The 16,710-nt window shown below is 39.9% G+C and overlaps 1 protein-coding gene across 15 annotated transcripts in view; it reads left to right on the top strand.

Moving 5' to 3' along the window:
- RC3H1 (ring finger and CCCH-type domains 1) overlaps window positions 1–16,710 on the top strand; it is an 81,235-nt gene that overhangs the window by 13,228 nt on the left and 51,297 nt on the right. For 9 of the 15 annotated variants that reach the window (XM_054211190.1, XM_054211189.1, XM_054211183.1 and 6 more), the window contains exon 2: window positions 9,594–9,960. In XM_054211190.1, the coding sequence (XP_054067165.1) occupies window positions 9,730–9,960 (231 nt within the window). In that variant the 5' untranslated portion in view covers window positions 9,594–9,729. Of the gene's footprint in view, window positions 1–2,732; window positions 3,549–9,593; window positions 9,961–16,710 lie in introns of those variants that run through there. The other 6 variants (XM_054211182.1, XM_054211195.1, XM_054211194.1 and 3 more) reach the window with 6 other exon arrangements.

Below are 16,710 nucleotides of genomic sequence, written 5' to 3'. Positions count from 1 at the left end.
TGCTATACAGTTTCTTACTGATGTAGAAATGATATCCCATGGTTGACTGAACAGGTGCCTGACATAGAGGAGCTGAATTCTTGAATCTGATGCAGTTAAATAATTCTGTCTCAAAATCTTTGAGAGGAGAGTGTAACAGGGTATAGAACTATAACAAGGCTCAGGGGGTGAAAAAATTTCTTTATCATTGTGAACTCCTGCTATGATGAAATGTATGTGCCAGCAAGCTGGGTGCTCCATCACCTTTTGAAATAACATCACAGTAGTCTAGAGATTATTTTGTATATAGCATAATAAGAGAGCCTTTCTTGTGATCATAATATGTTTAAAATGAACTCATGAATTAAAAAAGCAGGCAGACTGGGCAACTACATGGGTAGTTTTGTTTAAAAATTCATTAGTTGTTTTCACTGCTCTTAGATTACTTTGTGTTTTTATTAAAAGATCTTTTTGATGTTTAAGCGCAGTCTTCCAAAATAAATTGCTTTGAAGGTAAATAGAACAACTGAAGCTTTATTAGAGACTACTGTTATGTAAACGGTTATTAACATGAAGCTGTTTGACATGTATTTTTAAAATGGGGGCAGCATCTACTAAGTGACAAGAAAAACCACCTCCAAATCAAAGAAATTAAAAGGGAGAGGGGAAAAAAACACACAACACTACAGAATAAGTTCTGAGGCAAAGTTGTCAAATGGATGCTTAAAATATTTGTTTTGTGAATGCCTGTGAAGTTCTGTGTAAAATAGGATTTCACATTTACATTTTACACTTGCAATGACTCGTTTAAATAGAAGCCTCTTCTTTCTTATGCTTGGCAGTAGTGTTTACATACACTTCACATTGCTCTTATAGATACTTCAGCATTTCTTTATGATTGCACCTGGAATTTTGGACATAGGAGGTTTGGTTTGTTTTGTTTTTAAATCTGCTAGGTAGTTTGAAAACAAAAAACCAATTTTTTTGGGAGAGTGAAGAGAGTGTAATGCTAACCCTTGAACATAAGGGGAAGGAGGCTGGTAGGAAGTTCAGACTATTACTCAATTCTTGCCTTCTAAGTCTATCAAAGAAATATTTTCAGTAGTATTTTCACAGCACGCTACAGAAAGCGTGCACGCACACACAGAGCACTCAAAAAGAACCAGCTTTGGCAATTTCTGGATTATTTTCTTTTCAGAGAAAAGAATTTTTTTGTCTTTATAAAAGTTTTCTGGGGAGCAAGGTGTGGGGGAGAACTATTAAAGGTTGCATTGTAGGCTGAAGAGCTTTTTTGGACCGTTTTTGACCAGTGTCTCCAGACAGACTTTCATTCTCCCTTTCTCTCTCTCATTGTTTCATCTTGCAATGATAATGTTATTGTAGCTGTGACGTCACTGACATCAAAGCAGAATTATAGCTGCTGAATCAAGTTGGTAGATAAGCTTTTAACGGGAGAGTGGGTGGCAAGCAACACTTTCTTCTTTTTTGTTAGGTTGGGGTTTTTTTATGCTTTCACTTTCATCGAATTGTGCTGGGTCTTAACTAAATGATTCATGTCTACTTATCTCAGTCTAAGAAATGATAAAGGCATTGCAGTGGCAACAAGATCTTCCCCCCCCTTTCATAAATTTACGTTTCATCTACCAAACACCTCTAGTAGTAGTCAGGTAACTGTAGTTTATTCCTGCATGGAAAAGAATGATACTGGCCTTAGTGATTTTGATATTTAATATGGTTTCTCATTAACAGATGCTGATCTTATTACTGCTATGATACTTTCGATACTTCAGATCACTAAAAGGTATACAGAAAAAAATAAGTTTGTTCCAGCAGTTTAGGACTCAAAACATGCCTGTTCTTTCACCTGTGCCTATGCAGCTGAAGTGTTTGCAGTCTCAAGAATGCTACCCGCTTCCCATTGCTTTCACTTCTTGAAGATTACTGATTAGATTTTTATTTTAGATGAGCTGTTTGTGTGGCTGATTTCTTGCCCTGTTTCAGTTAAAATGAGGTACTGGTTGTGTAATTGCTGTCCACCTGCATTTCTGCCTACCTGTGTTTATTAATGAAGATCTGCATTTAAAATTGCTAGCCTACCTCAACTGGGGAACAACTGTGCGAGCAGTTCAGCTGGAATATTTTAGAAAGCAATGAGTAAGGAAGAGTAGTGATCTCTCTAACTGAAACCAAGACGTAATGTGTATCTGTACCTTTGAATCTGAAGACTTTTACAAGCTTTTCCTGTTTATCTTTACTATGGCTTCTTTCATGGGTGATCTGATGGCAAGCACGAGCAAATCTGGAAGTTTTGGGGTTGGTTTGTTTGTTTTTTAAATCAACTAGAAAAAACTTTTTTGCAATATAGGCTCTTGTGTAAACTCTGATAATAGGAGAGATTAGTTCTCCTGGACACAAAAACTTTAACCTGAGTTTTCTGTTTTTCTGGTATGGATAAGGAATTGTCCTCTCTTCCACTTCCCCAGTTACTTGGAAAAAGCCTCAGTAATGTTAGACTGTAATTCTTCAGTGGCATATTAATTGCTTAATTATAAATTATGAAGTTAGTCATGTATATCTTCCCTGAAAATTTACTCTGAGCCATGTGCAGGTTGTATGTTTTGGGGGTATGAGCAGGGAGATTTCAGCTTCCTCTACACAAGTGTTGTCTTTTAATATTCATTACCCTAATGGTGCAAGTGATTGAATGCTGTGGGAGAATAAGAGGTCAAGAAAATGATATACTAGGTTTCATTCCTTTTTTTTTTTTTTTTCCTGTGAAACACTGGATAAATAACTTTATTCAGCAGTTTTCCATTTTGTAGTAAGACATTAGCTCTTGCCTCGCAGGATGTTTTGAAGCTTAAATAATTGTAAATTGCTTTTAGATCCTGTGTTGGGGAGGTACTGTGATAGAATTGTGATGGTGGTGGGATTTTTTTGTTTCCCTTGTGTTATAAGCCAGGAAGTTTCAAATGAGGGATAACATCTTGACTTTAACTGGCCCCATTTTCCTAAGATACTTTGCAGACTACCAAAGAAGAGACTTTTGCATGAAAGTAGATAACTTCGTACTTTGTTTTCATGGTCAAAATAAAATTTACTGAGGATAAAAGAGAGCAAGTCTTGAATCTGATTTAACTGAGCTTCAGTGAGTTTGGAACAGAATTTTGATGGCATTTATGTTTTTCTCTTCTTTTCCTGTTTGTTTGTTTTTTAAAAAGAAACTTGTTATATGGCTGCTGAAGTCCGTTGGTGTTTATGTAGCTTTGAAAGAAGGGTTGGGAACATGTGTTACACACAAACTTCCAGGATTTGCTGTTGGGTGGGAATTTCTTTTGTTCCAGAACTCTGTCTCCTGGGCAAGCATTGAGTGGTGCTGGAGAGCAAGCGTGGCTGCGAGCAGGCCTGCGCGCAGCCCAGGAATGAGGAAGTGGAGCACTTGCCCTCGGTTGATGGTGTACAGCGAAGCTTTAGAGAGCAAACAGCAGGGGAAAAAGAATTTCAATCTATCAGAGACACTATTCTGGGCGTATTGTATTAGTGTTGTTCATGGAGGTCCCAGGGCAGAGGTAAGAAGCTTTTTCTTCTACCTACTTTTCTCTGATCAGGCATGGGCTTTCTCTCTCTTTTCAGTTTTTTCAGAGGTCTTTCTGTGGAACTAGATATGGAAAACACACCTAGCATGATTTATCCTTTTCTGTGAACCATGAAGTTGGCAGTACAGGCTGTTTGTGTGTGTGACTTCAGCATGCTTTTTGAGAACAAAGTGTTGAGTCTCTATAAACAATCCCTTAGTTTTGGCTGGTCAGGGTTTCCCATGGGTTGTCAGGTCAGTTTATTGCTAAAATGAAACTCAGGACTTTTTAAAGCATTAGGTCCTGCACTTCTTCTCAGGAAAGCGAGAAGAGATACTTCAGTGTTCTCAGAAATGCTGTTTATTACATGGAGCACACTGGAATGGAAAAATTATTTACTTAAATAGGTCCTGTGAAGTTGAAATTGGTGGTACCTGTTTGTCATTAGGTTAGTACAGAGGGGTCTGGTTGTTGGGTAGGATTGCTCTATGGGTATCTGGTAATCCTGATTAGTTAGGAATTGTTTTACTATTATCTGTTAATTTAGGTTGTTGATTTATTTTTAATCTCGAGTATGAGAGAGGTTTTGAAGTAGTTAATGTATCACAGAACCAGTCTCACAGGAGAGAGAACCGCATCTTCGGCTAGGCTACTTTTTCTCAGAAATGTGTATATTGCTACTAAGGAGTAAGAGTTTAAAAGAATTAATAAAATGGTATTTTCTTTATTAGATTAAGTTGTAGATTAGCCAAGAGCTGTATTTGCGTGAGCAGATCGGTTGGCAAGCCTGTGTTTGTTTTGGCAGTGAGGAGCCACTTTAGCATTTAGCTTTGCACTCAATAGGCTTACTTCTATGTTCACTCTTAACTGTTACAGGAAGTTCTGCTTGTTTTATTTCTGAGTAAGACTCAGCAAAAATGAAACAGCTTCAGGACTATAATAAAAGCAGACAATAAAATTTACTATTATTCAGAATTTTGATCTTCAAATGTCAAGATGATAATGATACTGCTTGTGTAAGAAAAGCTTAGTGAAATGCTGTAGAGAGATGTGTAAAAACACGGGAGCAGATTAATGCTCTTCCGAGCTGTGTATACTGAAACGGCAGAAACAGAGCGGAGGGTGCCCCGTAGGTGTGCTGAGTCATCTGCCTTAAACTGTAACATGACTGACTGCCGACTGCTGCTGGGAAAGATCAGTGCGAGCTTGTGCATGACGAAGTGCCACATGATACGTCTGTGCTCGTCCAGTACACGTTGGGTCCAAATAACATGTTTGTGAGAGAAGTCGGTATATACTTGGTACCTGTACTGAAGGACTCCAAGAGTACAATTAATGTAAAGGGAGTTGGGTTTTAACTGAAAGCAGAAGAGAGTTTTCCTGTGTGTCATCATGTACAAAACTTGATGCCAGTGGTTGTCGGCACAAAGTGTTCTGTGTTTCAAAAACACTTTATTCCTGAGGGTTGAATCTGCAAGGCTTTCTAGCTGCGTGTGGAAGGCTCCAATCATCACAGACAAAAGACAGCTTGGACAGGAGACCGCGTTACCCCTCGGCGTTATAGTACAGCAGAGTAAGGAATGTGATAAAGCATTGAGCGGTTGTACTGTTGGTTTATAGAATGATCCTGTCTTTCTTTGAAGCACTGGCAGGGTCTCAGAGGAGACGGGTCACTGATCTGATTACAGTGTGACATTTCCAGTCTGGGTTGAAGGATGGAATTTCAAGGAGTTTTGGGGGGTGGGGAGGGCCCAGAAGAGAGGAGAATTTTTTTTTTCAGATTCCTCTAGGTGTGGATAAAAATAGCTTAGGCAGGGCTGTTCAGGAGGAGGGGACTTGCATACAGGTATTTCATATGTTCAAACTCACAAATAATGAAATAAATCTGTCTCTGGTCCCAGGGTAGTATTCAACACCTATGTCTTGGGCATCTTCATTCTTAATTACAGCGTCTTGTCCTCCAATTTATGTACTGTGGATGCGTCTTTTTAGGGTTTTTAGGGATATCTTTATTTTCCTCAATCATGCACAAAGAAGTGTGTGTATATATATTTAAAGTGTTGGAAGCTAACAGGTGTGAAATACTTAACCGATCGAGAGTGTGGGTTAAAAATGTCATAGTATTATGTGAAGGGGGATTTTATTTAAATAAGCATGTCTCTTATAAATGTTTGCATTCTTTGTATTTTTCTTACCTCTGGCATAATGCTGGAGAGAAACATTTAAGAAAAGAAAAGAAAAAAAAAAAAAAACGTCGTACCATGAAAGTGTTAACATGCTTTTCCTGCCTTATCAATAAAAGGAATCGTTCTGTTTCTCTAGTGATGATGGTTCCAATAGATGCCTGTGATAGTGAAACTGTCTTGTTGCCATTATTTTATTGCAGTTTGTAATCTCTCCTGTTTAAAGTAGCTCTTTGAAGTTAGAGAATATTTTGTTCCAGTCATTTCCAAGGTCATAGCAAGCCACAAACCTTGCAGAAAGGTGCACATCTTTCCCAGCTTCACTTCTTACACGTATATCCCATCTGTATGCTTTGTGCCCGGGAGAGATTTATGTTGTATCTTGATGCTTGACTCTGCTTCCTTGTCTGAAGACTGAAGATGCAGCAGGAAAACTGGACCGTGAATGTGGAAAACTGTGGTGGCAGCAGCAGTGCTTGGTTTGGTGGCAGTACCTGTACGCATGCAGCTCGAACCCTCAGTCCCGGTGATGCTGTTCCCCTCTTACCTGGGACAGGAGGAATTCTGCAGTTATGTGCTGATCTGCTCGGGAGATTTATTAGCAGGGCAGGGTTTTGCTCAAACAGCTATTCTTTTCTCCTGTGGGGAAAAAGGTTGGCTGGATCAAGCCAGTTAGCCATCTGTTCCAGCAGTTAGACCGTGCTGAAATAGATGATTTCCTGAGGTTTCTCCCAGCCGTATTTTCTATTGTCAGTGCTATCTGTGGCCTCCCTCGGCCATTTAGGCACCCGTATGTGTCCACAGGCGCTGCAGAGCCTGGTGAAATGAGGGGCAGGAGAGAAGCCCATCACGGGTAAGGGGGAACTGTCACCCACTGGTGAAACATGCACATCTAGTGGTTACGTATCCACAGTCAGGGCTGTGGGGTTTCCAGTCACGCATGATGTGCCCTTCCATTCTGGCAGTTCTGTGCCAGGCTTGGGCTCGTTAGGACCCTTCTGAGAGTTGTGCTTGTATGTAAGCTTTGCTTCTGTTGTTCTCCATCCTTTTGAGACCTGCCTTGATAAGGGATCAGGGATGCCACTAATTCCTCCCTCGTGAGACTCCCCAAACTTCTCCTTCAACTGTTGAGATTGTAAATAAATATGACCTATTTCATTACAACAGTTTTCTGGAGTGGCCAGAGGTACAGGTAGGAACAACAGGTCTCTGTTTATTATGATTTTTTTTTAATTAGTGAACTCATGTTGAATTTGTGTTCAACTCCTTTTTTCCAGTTCAGAGCCTCGGATGGTGGAGTCTCCATGTCCACACATGCTTTTTAGTATAGATTGATGTAGCTTCATCTTAGCTTCTGGTTTTAGGTTTTCTCAGCTATTAAGAAACTGCTCTTTTCCTTAATGTTTGGTTAATAAACAATGTTTCAAATAGATTGTTCAAATTGTTTCTGAATTGCAGGTGACTCTGGGAAATTGTTGGTGGATATTTTAATTCCAGTGTGGTAGAAAGGAAGCGATATGATTCAGCTCTTAGATTTTGAACCTCAAATGGTATTTCATAGCACAGCAATGCATACACCAGATTTATCATGCTGTGTACTGCTCTGTGCAGAAGGATTTTTGTGGAGTTTCAAGGTAATTTCTGTTACAGATTTGGTTTAAAAAGAATGATTCTGGCTGGGATACTTGATGCCAAGGTTTACTTAAAAATATATAAAGGGGCCAAGGAGGGGGGGAAGGCTTGGAAATAAGTTTCCGGGATGTTTTAGACAGTTAGCTCAATCAAGTAACTTAGGAGTTTAGGTGTTATCCTTTTGTTTATGATGATACAATAGTAATGGGAATGATTTAGCTGTTTGCTTACAAGATGAGGAAAAAAAAAAAATACTGATTTGCTATTGAAGAAATCATTTGGGGGGGGGGGGGGGAAGGGGCGACCAGCCCTGAACAACCTTGGCAGGTCTTCTAGTTGTGTGGTGGTGGTGGGGTTAACCACATGCAGTGCCTCTTCCTCAGTCCCACCCTGTCTGGGCAGTATTGATTTCTTATTGATTCTTTGTTGGCTGGTAAACAGTGGCTGTGTGGCGTTGTACGTTGTCTTTAGAAGATAGAAGTAAAATTTTTTATTAGCTTTAGAACTAAGCTTTTAACATTTTGCTGATGAAACATGGCTAAAAGCTTAACTAGTAACTCTTCATTGTTTGCCTTGGCGAAATGACGTTAACTGTGAACAACATTGCACTAAATTCTGGAAAAAAGCCTGAGGCTTTTCAGAGTCTCTGTTCTAGCATTAGATTTTTGTTACTCTTTTAAAATACTTTGATTCTGAATTGCACAAGTCCTAACTTGAAGTTTTTCGCTGCTTTTACTTAGAATTGAGAATTTAATTTTGCAGTTGTTTTTTAAGCTAAGATTTGATAAAAGGTTGCTGTTTTGCTTATATAAGAACTTTCTCTCTAAAGAGCTATTAGCAAGTGAGTGCCCACTCTTTGGTAGGAAACCTGAGCCAGTGGTGTGTGGGATAGTGACATTTGGGTGCCTGGAGTGGGTTTGTTGTTGTTGTTTTGCTGCTGGATTTAGATTTACTACCAAACAGATAGTTTTCTATGTGACCAGCACAGATTTTTGCTAATTTCACTGGTGATAGAAAGTAAGCCAGACATCAGAATTTTTTTTGTTACTAATTTTCCTTTTGATAATGATTCTTTTCATATCACTTTATCTGTCTACTTTTATATTTCTCCTCACATGTGGAGTTCTGCTTTTATTTTTTTTTTGTTGTCCCAAAGAGATGTCTTAGCTTCTGTTCCCTTATAATTAGTAACATTTGATCCTTTTAGCATTTTGACTCAAAAGTGCCAAGTGATAAAGACCTCCTAGATTCTCCTCTGTTCTAGTGTTTCGATGTAATCTCTCAATGTGTTAAAAATTTTACTTTTTCTGTCAGTATAATCTCTATCTAGGCAATTAATGATATAAATCAGGATTAGAAGAGGGTCCTTGAAAAACATTTGTCGATCTTCCAGTCCAAAGTGACTTCTAGAAATTTCCTTTCTGCTTTCGAGGGATGGAGCTGGTTGGTGGGCAGACTGTGGGCAAATTATCAATGCTGAGTTATACCCAGCGATGCGGGGAGTTTCCCAGGGGAACTGAGATGTGACCAGATAAGCTCATGTGGTACCATGCAGCTCTGTACAGATCAGCTTGTGTGAAGGTGCTGTAGAAGCAGTCTGTAGTATTACCTAGCGATGGGTGTGAGCCGTATTGCATGCAGACGGTGTCTGACTGTACCCTGAGCCATTCATCTGTTTCTTCTTGAGGTTATGGCAGCTCAGGTGTCTCTGCAGAGTCATTGTGTGCAAATTCAGAGCCCACTGAACTCAGAGGAAACCTTGCTTGTGATAGAGGTTTTGGTTAAAGCCTTGTCTAAGCAGATTATTTAAAATCTACATTGAATACTGTAAAAAAATATTTTAGTGGACTAATCACAACACCACTTCAAAAATTGTCTTTTTTAATTCAAATTGATAGTTCACGTTAATTGGCTAATTTGTAAAGAAAAAAGAGAACATAAAAACCAAAAGCTAATTAGTCTGACATCTTCAGTGAGATAGATAACTATCTTCTCTTCTTTTTTTTTTTTGTTGTTGAAAGCTGTATAACAGCAGAAATGGTTTTAAGTGGCTTTTCCAGTGCCAGAGACAACTAGCTGGAATTAAAGCAAGATGTGACTCAGTCCTCTAATGTCAGAACTGCACTCCTAGTTCAGCTATACTTCTACAAGTGGTATTTACCTAGCACGAAGGATTTCAAGTTCCAATAGAGAATGCTAACTTTCTGTTTCTGATTTCTTTTAGGTTATGTTTCACACTATGTGCTGACTGTCTGTACTTACAGAAGATATTTAAAAACAAACAAACTTTTTTTCGAAGATTTTGATTCCAGTGGAATCTGTGCTTTAGATTTTTGTCTTGTCAATTAATTCCTGAAGCAATGCCTGTACAAGCTCCACAATGGACGGATTTTCTCTCCTGCCCAATTTGCACACAGACCTTCGACGAAACAATCCGGAAGCCCATCAGCTTGGGTTGCGGCCACACTGTCTGCAAGATGTGCCTCAACAAGCTCCACCGTAAGGCATGCCCTTTTGACCAGACCACTATCAATACAGACATTGAACTCCTTCCTGTGAACTCAGCCTTGCTGCAGCTAGTGGGTGCTCAGGTATTGGCACTTTTTTTTTAAACTTCTGTTTCTATGTTGTTTTCCTTCTTTTACATGGACAATTCATGAATAAACAATATGACTCTGTTAATGGTGTGTAGAGTAGACATCTACCTTTTTGTAGGCTGACTTTGACAAATACAGGTTTTAGACCTTTGACGTGCTGTAGTAGAGGTGCCTGGAACAGCAGTTCAAATCTTGCTTCTGTCGGTTGGTGACTGTGATTTTGTGCTACATGTAATTCAGTGTAACCATGGACTGTCACTGGAAAGGACTGAATCTGTTCCCTTCCTTCTTCCCTAACTTGTATCTAGCCATGCTCTCCCAAAAGGATGAACTGGATGAGTGAGCTTATCTGATGCGAAGCCATTCTTCTTTGTTACTTGCCTTACCATATTCACTCTATGGACTTGTGATCGGTTGCTCTGAAAGCAGGAGCAGGGAGTAAGGGAAGTGGGACAGACCCTTCTGGTAGTAGCCTTTTTAATGCCTTATGTTTCATTTGAACCTCTGCTCTGGAAATGTAATTTCCTGAGCTGACATGTTAATCTAAATCCATATAGGTGAGTGGGAGACTGCCAGAGACACCCTTTTCTGCTGGAATGGGTACTCGTGAGGTCAGCCGAACAGGTGACCCAGTGCGGTTGAGTACTCCAGTGGCACTGGTACTGATGGCAGCCTCTGGAGAGGGGCAGGGATGTGTGGAAAGCAGGATCACCCTGTTCAGTTGCAGCACAGACTTAAATTGGCGTAAGCTTATCATGGTTAGATCACTGGGAGTTTCCTGTGACCCATACCTCCCAAGGCTGGACAGGATTGTGGGCTTGGGGAGAAGAGGGACAGTCATGTCTAACTTACGAGTGAGGAATAAAAATACAGACAGGACACAGTTATCATAGTGGGGTTATTGTTTTATTCTGTTCTGCTCTGCGTCTGGGCTCAGCTGAGTTTGAGGCAGCAGAAAATTCTATGAGATGCATAGCTCAGGGAAAAGAAAAGAGCAATGTTGTAGAGGAACTTTAGCAGGTGTGGAGGAAAGAAAGATTTCTTACGATGCTTTTCATTAGGTACTGTGACCTAGAGATCCAGACATGGTTTTGCCACTTCTTTTTTTCATTTGGTTTATCAAGTAATGTAGCTAATTTGTTGTTCTTTTGTGGTGTATGGCATAGAAGTTTAAATGTGGTGTATTTCAGAAGTTTAAAAATTGTGTTTCTGTCTGTGCTATGTGACTTATCCCGCTCTGCAGGAGAGGGCGATGCAACTGAGTGCATCCATTTCTGTGGTATGTGTCTGCCGCCATCTTTGAAGAGCTTCAAAGCTGTGTGAAACCTGTGGGTGATGCCATAAATAAATATCATGGTTCTCTTTCTCCCTTATATCTTCTTCCTTCCTCTTGGAGTTTCTAGAATAGTTCCAGCTGTATCCAAATGTCTACATTTATGATAAATGTCCTCATGCATTTTTCTGTTGTTTTGTGTGTGTTTGTTAAGCTTTGTGAGAAGCTATGTGATAGTTTTAACTTGATCTTTGCCTGAATTAAAATTTCCATAAAAACAAGGTCCTCTGGAATGAGACGGAAAATCACCCTACCTCTGTTACAGGTAATTTAGAATTTTATTCTGATTTTGCTAGTTAGCCAGACAGAGTTTCCTCATCATATGTGTGTGAGTTATGAAGAAGGAAGAGTGGCGTTATTGTCTTGTATTTCTCTTGAGAGTGCTCTGAACTCTAGGTCCTGACATTGAACTCATAACATAATTTTTGTGCTTCTTTTTGTATCTTAGATTTTTATGTGACCAAGATTCACAGGACCTTGTTTCATGGTGACCTTAAAGCTGCAAATGTCTCCAAAAGAGACAGTATTCCCTTCCCCTTATTTGTCACTCATTCTTGTATGTGTGCTGCTCGCTGCATTCTGTTACTGAAACAATAATTGGTAATCTTAGCTGTGTTTTTATTGCTGAAGAACTTTCCCCTTAAGAGAAATTTGTACCACCTCCCCTTCCAGCTCCTCATTTCAGTAAGCATGTGAATGAAATCAGCATTCAGTATACCTCGCTGTCCTTTCTCTTCTTTCCCTTTCCCTTCCTGGCACCTGTAGTAGTATTCACCACATTATGGAGTACTAGGAATTATGTACTACCTTGCAGTGAAGGACAGGGAAACGGTTGCTATTTTCTGCTAGTCTCTCTAAGGCCCTTTTTTTATCTCTTTACAGAAAAAGTCTTGGTTAAGGACAAAAAAAGAAAAAGAGTACTTTAGAGGAACTACAGTAATTTTTAACTCCTATCCCATTAAGAAGATGGTCTCTTTTTGGTACATATCAGTAAAAATAATCTGTGAGCAGTAAGACAGCTTATGGACCATGAGTAGCATCAACAGCTTTAATGAAACAAAGCCCATTTTCTTGTTCCACTTCTTGGTTTAGTTTCGGGAGGGTGTATGTGTCATTAACGTCCCCTGATCTCCAACAAACCCCTATACACCTTAACCTGACTCCATGAAGATGTGTAATACTTTCATTTTTAAAGTATAAATTAAAAAAACCCCAAGTTTTCTGTTATTATCAGGCCGGGGGGGGGGTGGGGGAGGAACAGTTTGTTCTTTTCCCTTTGGGGAGGCTCTGAGAAGTTCACGCATTCATGAGTGTCAAGCGCTTTTTCGCTGGAGGCAGAGGAGGAGACCAGGCAGTTTGAAGAAACAAATATATTCTGCTGTGACTGGCAGCAATGGTGGGATTCCAGGGCAAGTCACATTGGTTGGCTGTTGCGCGGGCACAATAGATGAAGTAAGCAGGACTGTACTTCTGGGGAAGATGTACTAAATTTGTCACACAGGCGCCTAGGGAAGCAGTAACCTATTTCTCTGACAATAGCATTATCTGTGTAGGTTTCATCACTTTAATGGTGAGAAGAGTTGGTTTCTTACTTGAATTACAGGCTGTTTCTCAGTTTTCCCCTCTCCCCGCCCCTTTCCAAAAATGAAACCTGTTACCCAGGTTGTAGCCACCCTTGATGTGAAAATTGACTGTTACAGGGACACAAATTCCTGTTCCCCGACTTGTAGAGTGGTACACATCACCAGTGTTAACGGGGTCTGTTCTGGAAGGCAGGTCAGCCCACATATGGCTAAGTTGAGCCACGTAAGATGATGGCAGCAAGGAGGGATTGTAAGGGGAAGATGAGAATTATTATTCCGGGGAGAGCTGGAAATAGCCGAGCACCTAAGCAGGAGCTAAGCGTATTGTGAGGGAAGGGAGGGACAATGGCCTTGAACACAAATCAAAAAGGCATTCATGGGATACCTTGCTTTTTAAACTTCCTGGGTAAAGAAATCCCTTAAGCCAGTTTCTATGGGAATAAGGTTTTGAATTTTAACTATTCAAGCATCCACATATTACTCACTATAGGCAACTATTTCAAACGTTCACCAGGCCAGTGTTTTGAAGGTGCATAATCATGGATCTGTCATCTAATCTCTTCCCTCCTGTTTTTTTAACACATGAAACAACAGTGTGCACGTTCCAAACAGGTGACGTTAAGTGACAGAAATTCCTGTGGTACTTTAATTTCTTTCATAGTCTCCTGCTGGACATGATAAATACGATTCTAGGCATTAGGCAATGGAACCATGCATATGACGAGAGAACGTGTGGAGTGATCTTAACTCACAGCCCTTTCAAAAGAGGAAGATTACAATTGTAGAGATGTTAGTGGCACATTTGATGATGTTATATTGCAGTTTTTGGTGAAATGAGGTGTCGCAAAAGAGGAATTTATCTCTGAAGAAGTTGTCCGTAGTACAAACTCTTGAGGAACTGAAGACAGTAGGCTTTGGGTTTTGTTGTTTTGGATTGGGTTTTTTTTGCTGTTGTTGGTTTGTTTGTGGTTTGTTTTTTCTTTTTTTTTTTCTGGCAGGAAGCAGATCATCCATTCACAGGCGAAAAAATATGGGGGGGAAACGTTTTCAAACCGGACAAAAAGGGGTTTGGTTTGTTTAACATGTTCTTGTTCTGTGCAATTAGATGTCTAATGGTAATTAGTGACAACTCAAGCCGACATCCTTCATCAAATTATACTTAAATCACCAATTCCAAATTGCTGCCTGGTATGAGATGATGCTTTAGCGTTCTTTCTGGTCCCCTTCCTCCTGCCGTCATAACCGGCCTCTTCCCACAGCCGCAAGTAGTCATGCTGACAGGCAGCATTCCACTGCCAGGACACTTGCAGTCATTGCCAAGGCAGATGCATGAGAAATAATCACAAATTTAAAGTAATTAAACATCTGAGATTATTTTTCCTGTCTTGTTCTAGTCCCCCTTGGGAGGTGTTTATTATATTATGTAAATATATTTGCAGTGAAAGCTGCGATAAGGGTGTGGTGTCTGAGAGAATGGAATATTGAATGAGGATGAAAATACTGAACTCGCTCTGCAGAGCGTCTATTTTGAGGCTCTCAAGAGGCATCGTAAACTGACCATAGGGTCCTGCATGCTGTTGAAAGGTTATTCTGCACAGGGGAAGTGAAAGTGCTTTGGAGTTGAATTATTTCTCATTTGTCCCTCAGCAATTCCATGACAAAGCCAAAATTAAAATTCAGATCTTCTGTCACTGTTATGAATCACGTCTTTATCATTTTTCTCTCAGTAGATGCTGTTTTTATAACCATGCTAATCATAAAATATTTTTAAAAGTCTTAGAAGTGTGTATAATGGAATGAGCAAAAGGGCAAATTATTTGTAAGTTTCACTGTGAGGTGCATCACATGAGTGAAGATGAAGTGTGTGTGGGGCGAAATACATTCTCCGGTCCTGAAGACTCCTGAAACCACTAAATGAGCATCTTGTTTTATTGTTCAATACTACACTTGCTCCAGCTTAAGGTGAAAGTTAAACTCTAATCTCTTTTGGGCTCATTTTGCAAAAAGTACTGTTGTGCAAGGCTTTTGGACTTTTACATTGAGGCTTTCTTTGCAAAGAGAAGTGGGCATGATGTGCAGATACAGTGTTGAATAGCTTGATTAACTCTTGGAAGTTTTTCTATGCTGGCTTTTCCCTGGGGGAGGGTGAAACTTTCTGTGGGTTGCCCGATCTTTGTGTCTCACTGGTGTAGTTGTGCTGTGGATGGCATTCCAAACTGCTGCTGGGAATGTGTCCTAAACCTGCCTTAATTCAAGATGGAAATCCAGGGCTGAACACGGCTTCCCCTCCCATGTCTGTTCCAAGCCCGCTTTGGCTGCTGTGTGTTGTGATGCTGTAGTTGTATTTCAGGTTGTCACCAGTGCCAGATTGAGTGCTTGCAGTAGTAAATAGGAATTTGCACAAAACATATTACAGCAGTAAATAGGGCAGAGACACTGTAGTCTCTGTCTCGGCACAAATGCATGAGATGCACGTTGTTTGATCAATGAGCAAGTTCTGCTTGTATAACTTCCCAGACAAAAGCGACTGCTAAAATGGCAGTGGCTTTGAAAAGGAGGTGGCGTATTCTCTTAACATGAAAGCAAATATTGAAAGTGTTACTATAAATAAATAAATATTATTTATTTATAAATCGCAAGAATCCCAAATCCCAAGAAACCAGTCCAGCTGAGGCGGTTGCTCTTGCAGCAGTTATGGCTGACCACTGTAAAATACAGTTGCAAAATTTCCTTTTGCTGAAAACTTCCTTGCTTACAGACAGAAAAGAAATATCAACAAAAACCAAACTGGCCCAAACAAATGCCACTTCATCTCCAAAATTAACACAAAAACAAAAAACCCCCCAAACTTCACAAGTCAGCTGCAGTCTGTGAAAAGCATCTAGGCTAATGTTGGTGTGATTTAACTTGGTTTTGTTTTTCCCTTTAATAGGAGTAAAAGAGGAGGTGTCTGATCCAGGCTATTGTGATTTGGGGTGGTATCAACTCTCTTAATCATAGCTGATAGGTTCCACTCTGAGACTTTCTGTTGTCATCTGTAAAAGCAAGAGTTACGTAGCTAGTAACTTTTTACTTTGCAGCATGTGTCAAATGAGCAACTTAGCGAGCGTCGCTGTCTAAATCTGTAGAAGTGTGATCTTACAATTGAAACAGATTACTTGCTATTAAAATTGATAGGAAAGCCCCTGCCCACATTGGTGGTGGCAAACATATATATATGTGTGTTTATATGTATATTTTATGTATATTCACTGCTTTTATTTGCTGCTGCTGTCCTAATGCTACTCTTCACATGGCTGGGTAGCACATGAAGGTGTAGCGGGTTTGTAGCTGTCTAACTCAGGCATTAAAGGCTTGTGCTTTTAAATGGAGGGCCTGGGTTGGTCCCTGTAAGCAGCTATTGGGATTAGCGTGCTGTTGCTGCCCCTGGGGTAGTCCTTGATTTGGAAGGAGAAGTTGAAGTCTGAGATCTGTTTGTGCTTCAGTTTTATACTATCATATGTTGAGTTGATTGCTGAATAATGATTTTGAAGAAACATTAGTACAGTGCTATACTGCACCCCCAAATTTGTTTAAAGCTTTTAAGAATTTAACTAGAGGAAAACAAAAAAAATATAGCTTGGAGGGTGTGTGTGTGTCCCCAATGTTCCTTTGAAAAATCCTGATTTCTGATGACTGCCTGGATGACGAAATAAATGCCACAATCAAAAAAAAAAAAAAAAAAAAAAAAAAAAAAACCAAAAACCCCAAACAACAAAACGAAACAAACCAACCCAGGAATGTAACTGGCCTGTGTTGACAGATTAATGCTTGCAGTTTGTGTTCGTA

The sequence above is a fragment of the Rissa tridactyla genome, chromosome 8 (genome assembly GCF_028500815.1).
Source record: "Rissa tridactyla isolate bRisTri1 chromosome 8, bRisTri1.patW.cur.20221130, whole genome shotgun sequence".
Lineage (NCBI taxonomy): Eukaryota > Metazoa > Chordata > Aves > Charadriiformes > Laridae > Rissa > Rissa tridactyla.
Note: the sequence above shows the minus strand (reverse complement) of the source record. Positions and strands in the feature narration are given on the sequence as shown.